General features: G+C 53.0%; 1 protein-coding gene across 2 annotated transcripts in view; it reads left to right on the forward strand.

The window, feature by feature from the left end:
* DPP6 (dipeptidyl peptidase like 6) overlaps positions 1-21797 on the forward strand; it is an 814558-nt gene that overhangs the window by 737125 nt on the left and 55636 nt on the right. For both annotated transcript variants that reach the window (XM_069587190.1, XM_069587191.1), the window contains exons 11-16: positions 6909-7032; positions 8678-8716; positions 13279-13386; positions 15133-15224; positions 15967-16014; positions 16903-17021. In XM_069587190.1, coding sequence (XP_069443291.1) covers positions 6909-7032; positions 8678-8716; positions 13279-13386; positions 15133-15224; positions 15967-16014; positions 16903-17021 — 530 coding nt within the window. The remainder of the gene's footprint in view (positions 1-6908; positions 7033-8677; positions 8717-13278; positions 13387-15132; positions 15225-15966; positions 16015-16902; positions 17022-21797) is intronic.

Below are 21797 nucleotides of genomic sequence, written 5' to 3' on the forward strand. Positions count from 1 at the left end.
CAGGGGCAACAGCAGGTGCCGCAGGCCACCCTCGGGGCCCAGGAGACTGCCCCCCATCTCCACCCACACCCACGCTTCTTGCAGGTGGCAGTATGTATACACGTGCATGCTCAGTCGTGTCTGACTCTTTGCGACCCCATGGACTGAATCCAGCCAGGCTCCTCTGTCCATGGGATTCTCCAGGCAAGAAAACTAGAGTGCATTGCCATTTCCTTCTCCAGGGGATCTTCTGACCCAGGGATCAAATCTGCGACTCTCGCGTCTCCTGCATTGGCAGGCAGATTCTTTACCACTGAGCCACCCGGAAGCCCATCTGTGTGTGTGTGTGTGTGTGTGTGTGTGTGTGTGTGTGTGTGTGAGTGTGTGAGTGTGTGTGTGAGTAGGTGAATATATATGTGTGAAAGTGAAAGTCACTCAGTTGTGTCCAACTCTTTGCAACCCCTTGGACTATACAGTCCATGGAATTCTCCAGGCCGGAATACTGGAAGGGGTAGCCTTTCCCTTCCCCAGGGGATCTTCCCTACCCAGGAATCAAACCAGTGTCTCCTGCATTGCAAGCAGATTCGTTACGAACTGAGCTGTCAGGGAAGCCCTATATATAGTATATATGCATTTTATTTTCTCTACTGGTTACCTTTATAAGCTGAAACAGTACTCTTACAAGTTTCTTTTGTATCACATTAACTGCAGGCAAGAATTTTTAACAACCCACTTGGTAAAATGGATCTGAAAGTCCTGCCCTTTCCTACAGGTCCATTCTCTGCCCCTCCCACCTAGAAAATTCTGTCTTTTTAATATTTTTATATCCCTGAAGTTGATGCCATTTGCATTCTTCCCCGAACCCAAACTTTCCTTATTTATCTGTAGGCTGATTCTGAAGGACTACAATCAATAAACAGCATAACTTTACCATAAGTAATTGTCTGTCTTGGTAGCGCTGAGTAGCACCCTATGACTGTGTCTCTTTTCTGTTCAGCTTTTTGTTTTTCCCCGAGTTTTAAATTGCCTTTGTTTTTATTTGAGCTATTTTATCTTATCACACCCTCACCATTTTCCCCCAGATTCTAGCAGGTATCCCGTAGCTCTGCCTCCTTCCCACTTGCATCCCGGCAAGACCGCTCCACCACCCCAACACTCGTCCGGGCTCATTGTTCTTTTTCACGTCAGCCCTGTGCCACCCGGGGAGACCCCCTCACTGCTCTCCACATTGGTCTCACATCACCTTCTTTCTTGATTTACTTCCACTTTCGTCTGGAGTACACCCTCCAGATGCTTTCCTAAGAAAGAACTATGGGAGGCAAACTTTCTGAGTTCTGCAATATTTTAAATGTCTCTCTCACGTCTGTTGAAAAGCTTAGTTGTATGTAGGATTGCAGTTTGAAAACCACTGTCCCTCATTTTGGGGCTATAATTCCATCTCATGTCCAGTGTTGCTTCTGACAAACCTGATGTCAGTCTGACCCTCATTCCTCTGAGAATTATGTCTTCCCCCCACCCCACTCCCTGAAAGATATTTGGATGAACTCACGTGTCTAAATGTGGGTCAGGTTTCTCTGTTTTCTTTTGCACCGTCTGTCTCATCCAGACACTCCCAGATGGCACTCCTGTTCAGCCGCATTTCCCAACCCCATACTGACTGCGCTCAACCTCCAGGTCCCCACATTCTCTCTGGGGTTGACTCTGGAGGTGTTTCAATCTGCTGCTTCTTCAACCAGCCTCATCCCTCAAGACTCATGTCTGAAATGTGGTGAAACCGTTCCTGTAATCTTTATGTGAGTGTATACCTGCTTTATTCCTTCATTATCATCGTGATTGTGTTTCTGGGGAGAGAAGACAGAAATAAATGTGATGGATCCATCAACTTAAATTGGAAACTTCCAGTTATCCTTAATAACCTTTTTCCTATTTAAAAAATCATCTCTGCGTTATAATCACTTGCCATCTCACTACCCACAGGTAACTGTTCTGAGTATTTTGATAAATTTTCCTGATGTTTTTATCTAGAAATGCACCCTTGTTCTTTATTTGCTCATTTTTTTAAATAATCATTTTCCCGGCACCATTTATTGTTATCAGTCTTCCTTTCCCCACTGATTTGGGATGACAGTTTAATATTATTAAATATTAAATTCTTAGATAAACTATTCTGTTCTAATATAAACCCTTGTGACTTAAGGCTGCCCATCATGATGGATCTACTGAGGGTTATATCAGTTACAAAGTCTATAGCTACTCTGTATCATTAGCAATAAATCCCTTCTCATCAGTCTTCCTGTAAACCTTCTCGTCATTTTCATTCATTTCTTCTTACATGTGAACTTTAGTATTATTGTATTAGCTGCCCCCTCTCAAAAAAAGAAGTTCATTGATCTTTCTGTTAGAAATAAGTTCATTTCTTTAAAATGTATTAAGTATCGACCATAGGTGGAGCACTGCCCTCATGGAGCTCGAATACTGTCAGTTCAAGCATCCCTGGGCTGATAATTATTTTGAAAGTTTCTTATGTTTAGTTTCCTTTAGTTTCCAGGGAGGTAGCATGTTTGTGTCTTAAGTATAACATTCATCATCTGTGATGGCTGCTATCTTTGTTTTTAATCTTTCTAGATTTACGAAATGTTTATAATTCTATGAAATAGTCACCCAGTGTTTCTTTTATATCATTTTATCACTTAATAATCACTTCTGATATTTGCATTCAAATTTATCATCAGATTGGTAGTAGTTTACGACTGGCTATGAATGGATTGGTATCAGACACGATCTTCCTACACGTGAAGCTTTTCATTTTAAGCCTTTAATTTTGAATAGCTTTTAATAAAGGGTATATTCAAGTAGAAGACATGCTTTAAACAAGAAGATACGGGTTATTAAAAGCTCATTGAGGTATTAAATACCATTAGGCTTAAAACACCTTTGCCGACAAAGGTCCTTCTAGTCAAAGCTATGGTTTTTCCAGTAGTCACATATAGATGTGAGAGTTCAGTTCAGTTCAGTCACTCAGTTGTGTTTGACTCTTTGTGACCCCATGGAACTGCAGCACGCCAGGCTTCCCTCTCCTTCACCAACTTCCAGAGCTTGCTCAAACTCATGTCCATTGAGTTGGTGATGCCCTCCAACCATCTCATCCTCTGTTGTCCCCTTCTCCTCCTGCTTTCAATTTTTCCCAGCATCAGGGCCTTCTCTAATGAGTCAGTTCTTCGCATCAGGTGGCCAAAGTATTGGAGCTTCAGCTTCAGCATCAGGCCTTCCAATGAATATTCAGGACTGATTTCCTTTAGGATGGACTGGTTGGATCTCCTTGCAGTCCAAGGGACTCTCAAGAGTCTTCTCCAACACCACAGTTCAAAAGCATCAATTCTTTGGCACGTAGCCTTCTTTATGGTCCAACTCTCACATCCATTCATGACCACTGGAAAAACCATAGCCTTGACTATATGCACCTTAGTCAGCAAAGTAATGTCTCTGGTTTTTAATCTGCTGTCTAGGTTTGTCATAGCTTTTCTTCCAAGGAGCAAGCGTCTTTTAATTTCATGACTGCAGTCACCATCTGCAGTGATTTTGGAGCCCAAAAAAATAAAGTCTGTCACTGCTTCCGTTGTTTCCGCATCTATTTGCCATGAAGTGATGGGACAGGATGCCATGATCTTCGCTTTTTGAATGTTGACTTTTAAGCCAGCTTTTTCACTCTCCTCTTTCACTTTCATCAAGAGGCTCTTTAGTTCTTCTTCACTTTCTGCCATAAGGGTGGTGTCATCTGCATATCTGAGGTTATTGATATTTCTCCCAGCAATCTTGATTCCACCTTGTGCTTCTTCCAGCCCAGCGTTTCTCATGATGTACTCTGCATAGAAGTTAAATAAGCAGGATGACAATATTGACATACTCCTTTCTCAATTTGGAACCAGTCTGTTGTTCTGTGTCCGATTCTAATTGTTGCTTCTTTACCTGCATACAGATTTCTCAGGAGGCAGGTAAGATGGTCTGGTATTCCCATCTCTTGAAGAATTTTGCACAGTTTGTTGTGATCCAGACAGTCAGAGATGTGTCAAAGATGCAGATGGTGACTGCAGCCATGAGATTAAAAGATGCTTGCCCCTTGGAAGAAAAGCTATTAGCAACCTGCTATTGCTGCTGCTAAGTCACTTCGGTTGTGTCCAACTCTGTGCAACCCCATAGACAGCAGCCCACCAGGCTCCCCCATCCCTGGGATTCTCCAGGCAAGAACACTGGAGTAGGTTGTCATTTCCTTCTCCAGTGCATGAAAGTGAAAAGTGAAAGTGAAGTCACTCAGTCATGTCCTACTCTTAGCGACCCCATGGACTGCAGCCTACTAGGCTCCTCCGTCCATGGGATTTTCCAGGCAAGAGTACTGGAGTGGGGTGCCATTGCCTTCTCTGATGAGCAACTTATATACCATATTAAAAAGCACAGACTTTACTTTGCCAACAAAGGTCCATCTAGTCAAAGCTATGGTTTTTCCAATAGTCATGTATGGATGTGAGAGTTGGACTATAAAGAAAGCTGAGCACTGAAGAATTGATGCTTTTGAACTGTGGTGTTGGAGAAGACTCTTGAGAGTCCCTTGAACTGCAAGGAGATCCAACCAGTCCATCCTAAAGGAAATCAGTCCTGAATATTCATTGGAAGGCCTGATGCTGAAGCTGAAACTCCAATACTTTGGCCACCTGGTGCGAAGAGCCGACTCGTTAGAGAAGGCCCTGATGCTGGGAAAAATTGAAAGCAGGAGGAGAAGGGGATGACAGAGAATGAGATGGTTGGGTGGCATCACCAACTCAATGGACATGAGTTTGAGCAAGCTCTGGGAGTTGGTGATGGACAGGCCTGGAGTGCTGCGGTCCATGGGGTCACAGAGAATCGGACAGGACTGAGCAGCTGCACAAGAGCAGACTTAAAATAGCTGAGAAATCTGAGATCAGCATAAATCTGTATCTTTTCTCAAGACTTATTTCCTTGTTACTGGATTGTTGTGGCATTTCTTTTCCTATAGACTTCTAAGATTCTATGAGAATATTTTTAGGCGTTTTGTTAATTTCCCTGGGATTGGAAAACCCTTTACTCTGCGTGCTCACGTCTGCACTATGCAGGAGTCTTGTGGTGCCTTCAGCTATTGCGTCTCTTCCCATCACTCCAGTTCGGCGGTGAGAAGCGCTTAGATTCTCAGATGTGAGGACCATCTGCTGTCTTCCATCTCTCCCCTGCAGGGACCCCTTCCTCTGCCTTCTGGGGGAGCTTCCCAAATTTTCTTCCATTTCCATTTTCTCCTTTTCAATTCCAGTTTCTTTACAGTCGCCTCATCTCACCTCTGTGGTTGCACTTCTAAGTAGCAAACCTCTGCAGCCTGTCTCTGTGACCTTCCATCACACCTCAACAGGAACGCCTGCATCAAACAGGTCCAACAGGCCCTTCCGTCGCTGGGCTCACTGCAATGTCTGTCCAACAGGTACCAGAGCTCATTTATGGTGTAACTGGAAATTCAAAGTGTTCTGTGTGCAGCACGGGCTGGCACAGACCTGAGTGGCTTTTTAAGGAGCAAAGCTGAGTACATGTTTCCTGGCTGCAAAGATCCAGGCAGACTGTGAGATCCTATTGTTACAAACGCAGCTCCCAGCCTTGAGCAGTGACACAACGGCAAAGCGGCAGCCGCGGAAGCTGCCAGAAGGACACGTGACTCTCAGAGCCGGAGCCGCCAGAGGGCGGGGTGGGAAAGTGGGTCCCGTGAACAAACACGCAGGCCCACGTCCCCGGAGCCCGAGGGACAGGAGCAGCGGCATTTCAGAAACTCACGGAACCCGAGACGGTGGGAAAGCAAGAGCTGGGCCGTGCTGAGCGACTCTCCACCGTGTCCACAGCAAATTTCCGGGGACTGTGCAGGGGGGTCCCGGGGCCCGTTCTCTGCCCCGCGGGAGCTGATGCCCTGGCTCAGAGGCCTCCCTGCAGTGTTCGTCGTGTGCTCTCGGCTTTGGTTGAATAACAGCTGTGACTAACGGTCCTGAGAAGTGGGGGACCCAGCGATTTAATCCCCTGACTAGCTGAAGGCCGTGTCAGCGCGCCGGGTTGTTTCGATCCTTCTGCCGACAGTAATTACTGAGCGTACCGGGTCTCCTTCCAGCTCGCAGGCATCGTCCCGCAAACGCACAGCCTTTTAGCGATAAGGGATCTTGTCAGACGTGGAGTCATCATTCTGAACACGAGATCTCATTACAGATAGAGTCGGGCGGGCGGAGGGATGTGTTTTTGTGAAGTTGCTTATTTGTTTTTCTTTTTTTGTCATGTCCTTCTAACTCATCAATGTACATTTTTCGTAAAAATCCTGATGGGGGGGGTGGGGCGGGGTGTGGGCGGCTTTGGGTAACTGAATTAAATACCCAGGGGCTGAGTACAGAGTGGCCCAGAACAGTCTGGGGTTTTCAGGTTTGGGTAAAAGCAGATGCGTGACAGCTCAGATATCAGATCAAGTCCACCACGTGCCCAGAGCCGAGGCACCCGTTTCCCTAAATAGAGCGAGAATGGCCCTGGGGACTTGGGGACTGGAGCGCCGCGGCTCCCTCCCTCGGGGGCCGGGGGGCGGGGGGGTGGGGGGACAGGTGTACCCCTGGAGCCCTTCCCGGCTCAGACGTCCTGGCCGCTTTCCCCACGTGGCGCTGAGTGTCCCCGTGGCAGGAAAGCCGGGCAGCAGGCAGCACCGGCCGCCGACTTACAGAACCCGGCGGGGCGGCTGGAAGGTGCCAGTGCAGGAGCGCAGCTCGGGGGCAGCTCGGAGAGAAGCGCACCGCTCCCTCGCTGCGGGTGCCGGCTCGGGTCCTGCCGGCCACCCCTAGGGCTCCCTCCCGCATCTCTGCACTGTGACGCCCAGAGCCCGGGGCCCTCAGCGCCGCCCTCTGTTGCAGGGAGTACTACATCACCATGGTCAAGTGGGCCACCAGCACCAAGGTCGCCGTGAACTGGCTGAGCCGGGCGCAGAACGTGTCCATCCTCACCCTCTGCGACGCCACCACGGGGGTCTGCACCAAGGTAGGGGGGCCAGGCAGGCCGGCGGGCGCTTCCTGGGCGTCAGGGTCACGTGGGAGAGAGGGAGAGAGAGACACACACACACAGAGAGGGAGAGACACACACAGAGACACACACACTGAGGCAGACACACACACAGGGAGACACCGACGCACACTGAGAGACACACACACGCAGGAAGAAACACACACAGACACACACGGGCTGAGCGCTGGCTGGTCCAGGCTCTCTGGCCTCCGTTTTGCTGCCGCCTGGTGGCTGACTTGAGAACTGCTACAGACTCAGGGCTCTTCCCCGGGGATGCCAGGTCCCAGAAGTGACCGTTCCGTTCACCTCGCCCCCGGCCACTCCATACAGGGGCCTGCTCCCCGTCCTCCACTTGGCGCTGGAGAGGGGAGTGGCCCGGCCTGCGTTCCCAGGGCCCAGCGCTGCACCCACGCCTGCCCCTTTCAGCGTCGGCGCCCCCAGCCCGGCCAGAGCCAGCCAGTCCCCTGGGCAGTCAGCCTCCTGTCTGCAAGTCACTGCCATGTTCCTGCGGCCCCAGGCTGGCTCAGTGGGCGGTTGGAGGAGGCGAAGGAAGGAGCCCAAGGAGGAATGAAAATGTAAATAAGCAGGCTGGGCTCCCCTGAGGATCGAGGAGTGACCCACAGCCAGACTTCCCTGGCCCCGGACTGCGTCCTCCATGCTCCCTGAGCCCCGAGAAACGTCTACTCAACCCAGGCTCATCTCTCAGAAACCCTTTTTTGGTCCTAAACTTTTATTTTTATTTTGGGGGGGCCCTAAATTTTTATTTCCCCATTGGGGAGGCGACGGGCTTGCAAAGCAGCCATGTTGTGACTTGGGAGATGCCCCCAAACAGCCTGACCCCGCAGCCCAAGGACGGTCCCAGGGAGCTGTGGCTGGGACCGGCATCCTCCACGGGCCGGTGGCTTACTTTGTCTGTGATCCAGTCTGGAGCAGGTTCCGGGCTGTTCTGATGAGCTTCCTGAGGGGAAGGAAGGGAGGAGCGGGCGCGGCTCGTGCCCCGGGGCCCTGGGGTCTGTGCCCCTGGCCCTGTGGGGTCCGCGGTGACAGTCCCGCTGCCCGCGGTCAGAGTCTGCAGGTAACGAGCAGAGCGGCCCCGGGACAGGCCACGGCGCGTGCCACGGAGCAGCTGCTCCCGGTGCGGTGGGTTTGGTCGTCTCTCTTTCTGTTTTTCCACACAGTTCTCAGATTGACTGTTCAGCTGTGGTCTAAGTCCCGAGGGTTACTCAGAGTTGTGAACTGGAAATTTGACACATGTCCACACACACACACAGACACACAAACACACACACTGAGGCACTTGAGACTTGCCTTTAAATGGGCCCGTGCCTGTCAGGGGCGACTGTCTGATGGGCCCGTGCCTGTCAGGGGTGACCGCCGAATGGCAGTCCTGCAGGGGATTCTCACCCCGGCTGTCTGTCCTCATGGCCGGGAGAGTGACGTCTTCCGTGCTCGAGGACACGCCCTCAGCTCTGAGCCGTGGCACCAGATGAGGCAGAGAGCAGCCAGCCTCCTCCCGAGCCTGTGCGGCCCCCGCCGAGGGAGCCAGACTGCTTCTGCACCACCGATCAGAGACCCGAGATGCGCACAGACGCCTTCCTCCAACGCTCTTATTTCGTTTCAGAAACACGAGGATGAAAGTGAAGCCTGGCTGCACAGACAGGTAACTATTCCGTGTGTAAACCCCACACTCGCCGTCCCCACCAGCCACCAAGTCCTCCTTCCCCAGGTGTTACAACATGGCTTCTGACATTAAACCCTACAGGAAGCTCCAGGAACACACACAGGCCCCCGAGGTTCCGTGGGGCGGTAGGGCCGCGCAGCACCCCTCATCCCCCGCCCCGGGAAGCCCAGCAGGGCTGGAGAGCCGTGGGCTCTGTGGGAGGGGCTGCAAGAGCCTTCCTGGGCCGTGCGGGGTTCTCAGGTCTCGGGGTGTCCCTCCGGTGTACCGCGGACGAGCCACACGAGTTGCCTGGATTTAACCTGTGCTTAGTCGGTCGGTCATGTCCAACTCTTTGCAACCCCATGGACCGTAGCTTGCCAGGCTCCTCTGTCCCTGGGACTCTCCAGGCAAGCATCCGGGAGTGGGATGTCGTCTCCTCCTTCGGGGGATCTTCCGAACCCAGGGATCGAACCTGCATCTCCTGCGCTGGCAGGCAGGTTCTTTACCACTGAGCCACCTGGGAGGCCCACTTTGGTGAAAGAAAATGAAACATGGCTGATGTCCCTGATTTTCTCAGCCTGGTTCAAAGAAGCCTCCTTCAAGCTGGGGGTACTCCGGACAGGTCCGCTGAGTCTTCCATGGATTTCTGTCCCCGACTCAGCTAAGAGGTGCAGGTGAAGCAGGCCTGAGGAACTGGAGGCTATCAGATGAGATCTGCAGTCAGTCACTCCAACAAAAAAGTTCAACTCCCACAAAAAATAAAACCCTCGCACTGGTGCTTTCTTGCTTCGGTTACTTTTTTCTTGTTGCACAGCCTGACGTTAGAAAGCACACGTGGAAGGTTTTGGAAGCTCTCTTCCTTCTTGTCCTACCGAATGGAATGAAAATCGTCTGAAAATTCTATTAAACTGAATCTGAGTCTCAGGATGACGGTGGGGCCGGCAGAGGCGCGCCTCTCTATTGACAGGGTAGAGTCCGTTCGTGGAGAATGACTGAAGCTGGGCTGTCCACAGTGGCTCTCCAGGGACATCCCAGAAGCTCCGCGCACCGTGTGACCTGCGGAGTCAGCGCCTGGCCTCGCCTCCATCAGTCATCTCAGGGGAGGGCGGCAGCCTCATCGAAGGAGCGATGCTTTAGAGACACCCATGTCCTGCCCTGGGCCCGCCTGACGCGGAAGCGGACCACTCGTGTAGCCGCTTGCTTCCTGTGTCCAACTTTGAATGCCAGGTCCCCGCTAGGAGATACCCATCATGAGACTGTGCTCAGGCGTCATCAAGTACTCGCTGGGGAGCTGAGGAGTTCTTGAGTGCCGCCTGGACCGATAAGGCAAGCGCAAGCCCCAGACGTAATGTTACGACGTGCCTCTTAAAATCACACAAAATGCCCAAGTGGTTGAAGCGAAAGAGTCGGAGAAGAAATTCATTATCTGCGTAAAGTCATCTGTTCCACTAGTATGAGATCGTGCCAGACACCTCGCTTTGTGGATCTCAAAAACTCACGTCCACTGCTTCCACTTGCTTCACGGCTGAACAACGTGCCGCCGGGTAGACAAAGCACGCTTTGCTCTTCAGTGACGGCATCCTGCCCTGCGGCTGGTGTGGGTCATGCTGCGGAGGGCACAGCGCCGAGTGACAGGGGCCGCCCGCCATGTTACTCCAGGTCCCTGAGATGCCCGGGATGACAGAGTCAGGAAGCGGGAGGCTGCGTGGGGGCTGCAGCGGTTGCCGAGCTGGAGGCGGAGGAGCAGCTAGTGGATTCCGGGCTCCCCCCGAGGAGAAGGAAACCCGCCAGGGCGTGAGCCACATCACGAGCGCGCCCGAAGCTGCGGAGGGCTTGCTTCAATGAACATGTTTCCGTTTGTGTCATCCTCGACTTTGTAAGGAATGAGTCTGCTGGAGTAGCAGTCTCCATGATGTCTCAGTGAAGACAGGGAGAGGATGTCTGGGTCCCAAAGAGGGGAATGTGGTGGAGTCTTAGACTCTGTGCCTGGGGCGTGGAAGGGCTTGGCCATCGCAGGTGGGGAGCGGAGGTGCGGGGGGCCAGGCCTCCCACCATGGGCAGTTCGTGTCTGAGCCGGAGGAGGGGGGATGGACTTAACTGAAGTGGGGTGCAGTTTGTCTCCTCATGGGCTGAGTGCTGTGGGGAAGTCAGGGTCAGAGGGTCCCCTTCTCACCCCTGCCTTCCCAGTTCGATCTCTGGCTCGGGGAGATCCCCTGGAGGAGGAAATGGCAATCCACTCCAGTGTTCTTGCCTAGGAAGTCCCATGGACAGAGGAGCCCGGCAGGCTGCAGTCCCTGGAGTCGCAGAGTCGGACTGAAGCACACTCCTGGTCAAAAGTCATTGCGCTTTCCCACTAAAGATACGTCTGCTGTGTCAGAAACCAGGTTTCAGCGAGGCTCAAAGTCTGGTCTCCCCCCTTCCTGCCGAGGAATGTTCCCAGGATGGATGTGAAGATGACATGGCAATGCATGGGGCCTTCTCAGTGTAAAAGCAAAGCTTCGGGCCAGGATTAATTATTTATTACATTTACTCATAGTAATTTTCTCTGCCAAAAGTGCAGACAGTTCCCCCCCCCCCAGAAAACGGATGCAGTATTGTGGTATCCATCCTGCGGTTGGCAAATAAAAATGCCTGTAAAAAGCCAGATTTACTGCTGGGTTTTTCTGTCACCTCTATTTTTAAATACCATGCTTCCAACTCTAAATAGAAAAATAAATATTTGCAGATTAGAGGTTTCATTTTATTGCAAATATTCATGAAGATTAAATGTCACTTTAATCACATGTTGGTTTATTTCTCTGGGCATATCACATTTGCATGTGTTCATTCACCACGGGGAAATGAGTTCTCCTCCTGCCAGCTGGGGTTTATTTACCATTTGTTCCCCTCCGCCTCAGCGTGGATCTCCTCAAATCAGAAAATGTATGTTGCGGCCGACTAATTGGAAACCTTCAAGCTGCAGCTTCACAGAGGCTGGGGTGTCGCCCCCCAAAGTGAAATCCCTTTCTGCCCATCCAGGCGACCGCCATCCTGAGGGGGTGTGGCTGGGCACTGAGCGGGACTCCTCAGCTTTTAGGGTGGGGGGCAAACCAAGATGCAGGCACACGCTCCAGGCGCTGGCTTTGAGTCCAGCCTGGAATTCTCCCCCAGGGAAAACTGGGAATGCTGGTTTTGTCTCCATGGAAAGAGACAGTGCGTGCGTGCATAGCTGTGTCCTACTGTTTGCAACCCCGTGCACTGTGGCCCTTCAGGCTCTTCTGCCCATGGAATTTCCCAGGCAGGAATACTGGAGTGGGTTGCCATTCCCTCCTCCAGGGGATCTTCCCGACCCAGGGCTAGAACCCGAGTCTCCTGAATTAGCAGGCAGATTCCATACCTCTGAGCCCCCTGAGAAGCCAGCAGTGACAGAGGATCCGGGGAAATACGCGCCTCCTACCGAATGGGCATGGGGAACGCCCTGCTCCTTCGACAGCGGCTGAGAAGCTCAGTGAGACCCAGAGAACACTGTGCTCCCTCCCACGTCGTAGCACACACGGGCGCTGTCTTTGTTTGCTGGGCTTTTTTCCTTTCTTTTTTCTTGTCTCCGTGGTGGGCTATTCAGTATGAGGTGGAATTTATTGAATAAAAGGTTAAAGGATGGAAAGAATAGAATCCATTTTTAGGCAAGATCAGGTTTGTGCTTCTTCAGAATTATGATCGTTAACTCCTTGGATGATGGAAACAAACTTTTTTACAAAACAGAAATAGACTCACAGACATAGAAAACAAATTTATGTTTATCGAAGGGGGTGGAGATAAGTTAGGAGTTTGGGATTAACATATACATCCTTCTGTATATAAAATAACAAAGACCTCCAATACTTTGGCCACCTGATGCGAAGAGCTGACTCATTTAAAAAGACCCTGATGCTGGGAAAGATTGAGGGCAGGAGGAGACGGGGACGACAGAGGATGAGATGGTTGGATGGCATCACCGACTCAATGGACATGAGTTTGAGTAAGCTCTGGGAGTTGGTGATGGACAGGGAAGCCTGGCGTGCTGCAGTCCATGCGGTCACAAAGAGTTGGACACGCCTGAGTGACTGAAGTCAACTGAACAGCAGAAGTACCTATGTTCACTGTCCTGTAATAAAACCTATAATAGAAGAGAAGCTGAAATATATATGTGTGTGTACAGATACACACACACATAACTGAATCACTTTGCTATGCCCCTGAAGCTAACACGACATTGTAAATCAACTCTATTTCAGTTTTTTAAACGGTTTAGCAAACACCCCTGGAGGATTTTTCAGGGCACCCTGGATTCCACGGCCCCAGGTAAGTGGGGAGCCTGACTTGTACTTCCCGAGTGCTGAGCTGTCGTCTCTGAAGTCCTCACTTTCTTTTAGGAAGCTGGAGGTTTGACACGTGATTCCCAAGGCAAGAAAAGGCCCCACATAGAATTTACCCCTGTTGGAAATAACACAGGAAGTGTATCTCAAGACATGTTTTATCCTGGTTCAACCTCTGGAAACCAGATGAAGCAGTTTATAGACTTAATCAATGGCTTCTGTCCGCAGAATGAAGAGCCGGTGTTCTCCAAGGATGGCCGGAAGTTCTTCTTCGTCCGAGCGATCCCGCAGGGTGGGCAGGGGAAGTTCTACCACATCACCGTCTCCTCCTCGCAGGTGAGCGCCCCCGGTCAGGTGAGCCCCCTCCCAGGTAAGCCCCCTCTCGGGTGAGCCCCCTTCCTAGGTGAGCCCCCTCCCAGGTAAGCCCCCTATCGGGTGAGCCCCCTCCCTGGTGAGCCTCCCCAGTTTTTGCTTAGCAGGTGGGATTGGCCCCCAGGGGCCAGGGCTGAGTGCACTTGTCACCTTCAAGGTGTGCAGAGGGGAGCAGGGCCCCCAAACTGGAAGGTGGCTCCTCTGTGGGGCCAAACAGGGCCCTGATGAGCCAGCCGTGCTGAGCGCGTGGAGGTGGCGTTCGCCCCTCCTGTTACCGCTCAGGAGCGCAACAGGAGTGGTGCTGCTGATGACGTCAGGGGAGACCCTGGGCACTCTGCTGGGTCTGAGCCCAGGACACGTAGCCCACTGTGTGTGCTGGTCTGCCCGGTCAGCCTGGCCTCCCTCTTCTGGGTCCTGGGGGCCGGCCCCGTGCCCTGGCGTCCCGCCTCCACCGTCAGCCAGAGGCACTGCTCTTGCCTGTACAGTAGCTTCGAGCAAAGGGGCGAGGGTCACTGATCGGGGAACGTGGGAGCTGCATACGGTGCGTTTAGACAGAGCAGGCCGCCAGCAAGTCCGCCCTCTGCAGGGGGGCACCCGGAGGCCTGCGCCCTCCCCACGCGGTGCTCCACGGGGCTGCCCTTCAGGGACCCCGCTCTTAGGAGGGAGGCGAGGGCTGCTGTCCTCCACCTGCACCACCCTAGGCAGATGGGTCTGCGTTAAAGCAGCTGCAGACCTGTTCAGGATCAGGACATGTGAATGAAATTGCTTTTTTAAAAGTTATCAAAAATATCCCATGACTGTAAAGTAGATGCCAATTCATGGTATGACCCCAAGGGTAATCTCCAAGGGAAAACTCCAAGAATGCCCCGGACGGAGTAGCCCTGATGAGGCAGGCTCCAGGACTGGGTGCCTGCTAGTCACCCAGCAGGAAGCAAGTCCCCCCGGAGAGCTCCTCCCCAGGGACCCTCGGCCCCCACTGCCCTGTGGGTCCCCTGGCCCCCCGCTTCTCCCGACGAGCCCTGCCCCCATCGGCTGTCCCTGTCCCGAGACGACCCCGGGGGTCCCGCTCCCCGGGCACCTGTGGCTCACACCTCGCGTCTCCCACCCCAGCCCTGTGGGGACGGCCGTGTCTTTCTCCACGTGTTACGGTTTAAACTGTCACAGTTGTTCTGGTCTGGGAGGCACTTGGAGACAGTCCGTGCGTGCAAATGTGCAACACGCAGGAGAATGCCTTCCGACCGTCCCTATGACAAGCAGCAACGAGGACCAAGGCCAGGGCGGCCTTCGCCGCCTCCGCCCCTCCCTTCCTGGCTTTATGCTTTCTTTCCCTGCCTGTCGCATCCACTTGCCCGATTTCTCTCCTCTCTCCTCGTCCCGCTATCGTGATGACCCACTTACTAGATTCACAAGCTGTGAAGGAGCACTGTCCCCAGCCTGAGACACTGGGTTAAGGTGCAGAGCTCGTGGCAAGAGCCACTGGCGATCTAGTCGAGCTGGTTGACCAGCGCGGTGACCAGGGGTCCTGACCGTCACAGGAGCACTCAGAGAGTTGGGGATGGGCAGAGGAGGCCAGGGTGGGGCAGGAGGAGGGATCACCCCAGGGAGGGCCCACTCACCACCTCTTGTCTGAGGGCCCCGGGGCTGAGAAGGGAGGCTGCAATCCAGCCCCTTCCCCAACCACGCACCACCCTGCCCCCGCCTGTGTTGCAGCCCAACAGCAGCAACGACAACATCCAGTCCATCACCTCCGGGGACTGGGACGTGACCAAGATCCTGTCCTACGACGAGAAGCGGAGTCAGATGTGAGTGAGCGTCCTCCCGCCATTCCGCACCCTTCTCCGCTCGCTTGGCCCTTGGCCCGACTCTCCTGGCGTCTCAAGACCCTAGCTGCCAACACACCATGTCCCGAGTCGCCGGGTCCTAGCAACAGACGCTGCTGGGCCTGCAGCCGTGCCTGCCCTCAGCCTCTGCTGGCTCTCAGGAGTGGGGTCGGGGAGCCCAGGGCATCCCCAGTGCACGTCACCGCTGCCCCGCTTCTGAGAGAGAGGGCCAAGACGGAAAGAAGTTACGGGACTTCCTCCAAACTGTCTGCTGGTAACGTCAGGAGCTGGGGCTCCACTCAGGCAGGCGGGACGCCGCCACCCTGCCCGCTTCTGGACCAGAGCCTGGGTTTCCGCGTGGGGTCCCGGGCGGGCATGGGCCGAGGAGTCGTGAAGTCGGGCTGTGTGTCTGGACTCCCAGCTCTGGCCCTCCAGAGGGTTGGTCCTGTGAAGGGGTTCCCACATCCAGACCCAGCTGTGTACCCCGAGGCCAAGCCCTGGGCGGTGCGGGCATACCTGGGCCAGCAGAGGTCTGCCCGGGCACGGTGCCTTCAGCCCGTGGGAGTGTGGCCACCCACAGGGAGCTGGCCCCAGGCAGGAACTTACCAGCTGTGGGCCCTGAACAGCGCACGACCCCAGGGGGCGCCGGGGGGTGGTCCTGGTGTGCCAAGTACCAACCTGCCCCAAAGCCAGCTAACCGCTGTGCCCCCGCTGGTCTTCACAGCTACTTCCTCAGCACGGAGGACCTGCCGAGGCGGCGCCAGCTGTACAGGTGCGTCCCCACCCCACTCCCCACTCCGCCCCCGACCCCTCCTGCCCGCCCGTCCTCTGCCCCAACTGTGAGGCACCATTACCACCCCCGCCACACTTTCCAGATGGGAAGGAGGCGGCGGCTGGTTCCTGCCGCCAGCTCAGGGCCACCTAAGGGGACTCCGTGATGTGAGGCCGCTGTGGCCTGGATGGTGCCTACCCCCCCGGCCCCGTCAGGTGCACAGCCGCCCCCTCCAGCTGCAGAGTAAGGGCTGCACAGGGGGGTCCTTTCAGAGGCGGAGAAAACTTGGGCACATCCCTGCAGTCACAGGCCCGCTTCTCTCCATGGACGGGTCACCTCTGCTTGTCCACCCAGATAATCCCATCCGTCCCGCCCCCAAATTAGCAAAGGGGGATGGAGACTGGCCACCCACCTGCCTCTGACTTGTCCCGTCAGGACGCTGTCCCCTTCCCACCAAAAGGTCTTCGGTCCAGTGGACAGTTTTCGCGTCCAGACCCATCCTGTGCCAGCAGCTCAGACCGGGACTCCTTCCAGGCTTCTGGAAGGCACCTTGGTGTCTCGTAAGCTCTGATAACACCTGTTGGCTAAGCCTTCGGGGCATGAAATCGTGCTTGATCAGCAAGGCCCCGAGTGACAGCTGCGGGTCGCCAGGACTCAGCCCGCCTGGGTGACCCCCAGAAGCAGCCGTGCCCGGGGGCCCCTGCCCGTAGCGGGGCAGAGAGGGCTCATGACAGCCGAGCCCGGCACCCAGGGGGGCCAGCAGGGAGACAGGCAAGGGGACAGCGCCCCCAGACCTCCCCTATAGGAGAACCCGGCGGGCCACTCAGGGCTGGGACTGAGGGTCTTGCCCGCAGTGACCACTCACTCCTGCCCGCCCTCCCTGCGCAGCGCCAGCACAGTGGGCAGCTTCAACCGGCAGTGCCTGTCCTGTGACCTGGTGGATAACTGCACCTACTTCAGCGCCTCCTTCAGCCCCGGTGCTGACTTCTTCCTGCTCAAGTGCGAAGGTGAGTTCCCGCCGCTACCAGTGCGTGCATCATTCATAGCCGCTGCGGGGACCCGGCAGGTACCCCGCCCCAGGAGCTCCAGGACCCCCAGGACAGACCTCGGCTCACCAAGCAATGTTCCTGGATCACCTCTGTCTGGAGCATTGCTGATGTTTTACATCTTATAAAGGGTTACAGTTTATCAAAGTGTTCTCCACATGCTATGCCAGTTAATCCTAAAACTCACCTACATTTTCCTTTAAAAAAAAAATTTATCTTACACATGGATGGACGCAGGTCATCTAAAAAGGTGATAAAACACTTTCAAAAATTATTAAGTATATGTAAAGATTGAGATATGAAAGAACCCAGAAAAAATATTTCCTAGGACCCAGTGCATGGATAATTTATCTCACACTTCAAAAAGTTCTGGATCACACCAGTCAGCATATACAAAACAGCAGGCCAAGTCCCGTCACGGACAAAAAGAAATGTGTTTGCATCTTGTCCTCAGGTCTTGGAAAGATAGGATAGGAACCCACAGAAAAGTAAGAGATTATAAATACAGTTGTAACAAAATATGTCTCACGGAGGAGCTTGATCTACTGAGGTCATCTCATGGAGGAAACTACACTGAGGGCAGAAACAGACCAACGCCAGGAGCAATTCAACCCCAGGGTCCCAGGTGAGGCGTGAAGAGCCTTCTTCAGGCCGTGATAGCCTTGCTGGCCACTCAGTGGCTCGGGACTTCATCCTCTCTTTAACAGCGTCATCATCTGAAATCTCAGCCCCTTCATCACCCGAGCATGGATGATGTGATGGGAGAAAATTGCATGTTGGGTGGGGGGTGGGGGAATCTGAACTACAACTCTAGGCCCCAGTCCCCTTGAAGCATCCTACCAGACTCCTCTTTCCCCATCAAGACCTGTCGCCCCAGGGCAGGACCTTTGTGAAATTAGCTGTTGGGAACATGCAGAGATGCACAGAGACTGGGGAGTGTGGTCAGCAGACCCAACAGGAACAGGAGACGGGGGCCTAACGGAAGCTGCAGGACCAGAGATCTGACTCCTTACCTCTAGGGGAGGATGTGGCCTTACAGTGTGGAAGGTCGTGATGAAATACAGAAGGGAAATGGAAGTCCTAAAGAGGAAGTCCCAGAAATAATGACTGGAAGGGAAAGGTCACAGAGCCTCCCTCAAGGAAGGTCTTGAAAAGCAGGTAGACATCATTTTCCAGAAACAGGTTTAAATTCGAGGCAGACGGTGAACTGGGGGCTTCAGGCTCTGTGTTGTCCCTGGCCAAGGTGGTCATGGTTTGGGTCTCGTTCTTGGGTTCTTGCTAACATTCCCCAGAGAATGAGATGGTTGGATGGCATCACCAACTCAATGGACAGGAGTTTGAGCAAGCTCCAAGAGTTGGTGATGGACAAGGAAGCCTGGCGTGCTGCGGTCCATGGGGTTGCAAAGAGTTGGACACAACTGAGCAACTGAACTGAACGTTCACCAGTGCGTGCTCCTGCTTGGTTCTGTGGGCCCTTCTCAGAGGGAAGGGCCTCATTGTGAGTACAGCAAGCTCTCGTTGTCCAGTCCTGCAGACCCCCACCCAGGGTTGAAACTGAACGGCTCTCCCAAGAAATCTGTGGCCCTGGGTTTGGGCACGGACACTCCTGTGTGGAGGCGTTGGACGTAAAAATGGCGCCCACGTTGGGAGGCCCCTTGGGCAGCCCGTGGAGGTCGCTGGACATTCATCTCTGTGCGGATTTCCTGTCCTCCCGCTGGCGTCTGTCCCGAGTGGGGAATAACGTTTCTTTTTATGTTTATGCTCCAGCCAGTCCCGGGACTTGTTTCCTGTATAAAGCTGCCTGTGTGGTGGTCTGTGGATATTCCGGGTGAGGAGATTGCTCCTCAGTGGCCACTATGAAGGAAAGTGGAAGCAGGGAGCCGATCGGGCCAGCCCAGGTCACAGACACGACTTGGGCCCCTGAGACCCCCGTGAGCTCAGCTTCAGAAGCACGGGCGTCCCTCCCCACACACATGCCTGGACCCACCAGCGATAGAACTGATTCGTAGAGTTTGAAGCATAGGAGACCTCAGAGACCATCTGACCTGATCTCCACCCCCTGCTGCCTCTTATTAAGAAACTTAACTCTTAACTGATCGTGGAGTTGTCACCTCAGGACTTTTTGAATCATTGAAACGTAGTGTTAGTCACTCAGTCGTGTCTGATGGTTTGCGACCCCATGGACTGTTGCCTGCCAGTCTCCTCTGTCCATGGAATTCCCCAGGCAGGAATACTTGACTGGGTTACCATTCCCTTTTCCGGAGGATCTTCCCGACACAGGGACTGAACCCAGGTCTCCTGCATTGCAGGCAGGTTCCTTACCATCTGAGCCACCAGGGAAGGCCAGTAGATATAAAAGTAGGCCCCAATGTGTAGCCCACAGCAGCGTTTATTAAACTCCACACCCTCTCCCGTTTGCTTCTCCCACACTCCACAGCCACTCTGATAGACCTGGATTTGTTCATTTATTTGGCTGCATTGAACCTTGGTTCCGACACCTGGCATCTCCGCTGCGTCCTGCGGGATCTTTGGTTGTGGTGCACAGATGCTAGCTGTGACGTGCTGGCTCTGCTGCTCCGCGTGGCATGTGGGATCTTAGTTCCCCAACCGGGGATCTAACCTACGTCCCCTGCATTGCACAGCAGACTCTTAACTGCTGGACCACTTTTGTGAACCTCTGAGCAGCATTTAACTGCTCCTCCCCTGCCGCTGCAGGACTCTACTATGTAGGTAAACTTAGCTTCTCAGATGTAAGCAGAACAGAACTAAAATCTCTCCTTTTAATGCTGAGGGGAAATGTAAGGGCAGCTGGACGATTCTCTTGGGTGAATTGGGAAAGGAACGCCTGTAGGTGCTCCCGGGCTCAGAAGTGTCCAGCCCATCACGTCACGAACCAGGGATGTTCGTCTCGGTTAAAGATTGTGGTCAGAGGATTTACTAACTAGTTCAAGGTGGACCCTAGCCACTGAAACAGAGGCCCAGTCAGAGCAGATGCAAGCTTACCCCACATCCGTACATAAGAGCTGGGTGTCATAGCCACGTGAAACGGTGGCAGCCCCACGCGACCCTGTTCTTCCTTTTCGTGGACCTTCCATTATGATGGTTTCTGGGAAGCTTATCCGATATGGGTCTATCACCTTCACTCATGCTGCAGTGCCCAGCAGCGTAATCCCATCATGACTGATCACAGCTCATCAGTAGCTTGCAGCCAGAACTTCTGTTTAATTAGTCCTCTGGCATATAGTTCTTCTCCTTGTTGTTGGTGCTGTCCAGCTGCTAAGTCATGTCCAGCTCTTTGTAACCCCATGGACTGCAGCATGCCAGAATCCTCTGTCCTCCACTGTCTCCCAGAATTTACTCAAACCCATGTCCATTGAGTTGGTGGAGCCATCCAACCCTCTCAGCCTCTGCTGCCCACTTCTCCTCCTGGCGTCACTCTTTCCCAGCATCAGGGTCTTTTCCAATGAGTCAGTTCTTCGCATCAGGTGGCCAAAGTATTGGAGCTTCAGCTCCAGCATCAGCCCTTCCAATGAGCATTCAGGGTTGGTTTCCCTTAGGATGGACTGGTGTGGTAGAGTGCGCCCATCTTCCTCACTGTAGGGGTTCATCCCGTCTCATCATCATGTACTTTCTCCTCTAAGATTCGTTCGCGTTTCCTCTGTGGTTTCTCAAAGATGGCCGCTTTTATGTTTCTTTATTATTTTTAAATTTCTAGTTTCTATTATGTGACCACTTTAAAATATGTACATTATTGTTATACCTTTGCACACTGTTAGATTAAACATAGGCTAAAATAGAATATAAGTAAGTAAAGACTTGGAAATGTTTGCAATGCGTATATCCACTCGTTACCTGGCTGGATCCCATCTATCAGTGTCAATATTTATATCTAAATGGCATGGGTTTTAGGCAATCACGGAATACTTCCATGAGGTACATGTGTAAACCGTGTTCAGTAGAACTTTGTGGAAACTCACTTGCATATTTAATGTAGGGATTAGGTTCCTTTCCAGATCTCTGGGGCCTGGCAATGAAGCCAGCTGCATCCAAATGGTTGTAATACAATACAACATCTTATAATGAGATCAAATCTACTCTAAGATACACCAGCAAGCCTCAGTTTACATGCTTAGTTGGTCTTCTCAATGACCCTGTGAGACAGGTAATGGGAACAGTCGGTACGTGTCCAGCTTCTTACACGTGAAGTTCATTCCTATAGTTCAATACTCGTCGCCCATATTCCCATGTCTGACTCCTTGTAATTTATACTCTTATCGCAAATGGGTCTGCGGAGAGTGCCCTGCGCTCAGTGTTCCACATGCCCATACCTTTGCCTGGCTGCCCAATGACCTCCTATACACCCCGCAAGATTTCTCTCCGGCAAGAGTTGATTTTTATCCCCTCCCAGGAGCATTGAAAATGTTAGTCACTCAGTCGTGTCCAAGTCTTTGTGACCCCATGGACTGTAGTCCCGCCCGGCTCCTCTGTCTGTGGGATCTCTCAGACAAGAATATTGGAATAGGCAGCCATCCCCTTCTCTAGGGGATCTTCCCAACCCAGGGATCGAATTGAAAGATTCTAACTCCTTGGAAGGAAAGCTACAACGAACCGAGACAGCGTATTAAAAAGCAGAGACATCATTTTGCCAACAAAGGTCCACAATCGTCAGCACTATGGTTTTTCCAGTAGTCATGTACAGATAGCAGAGTTGGACCATAAAGCAGGCTGAGCACCGAA

Source organism: Ovis canadensis, chromosome 4 (genome assembly GCF_042477335.2).
Source record: "Ovis canadensis isolate MfBH-ARS-UI-01 breed Bighorn chromosome 4, ARS-UI_OviCan_v2, whole genome shotgun sequence".
NCBI classification, from domain to species: Eukaryota; Metazoa; Chordata; class Mammalia; order Artiodactyla; family Bovidae; genus Ovis; species Ovis canadensis.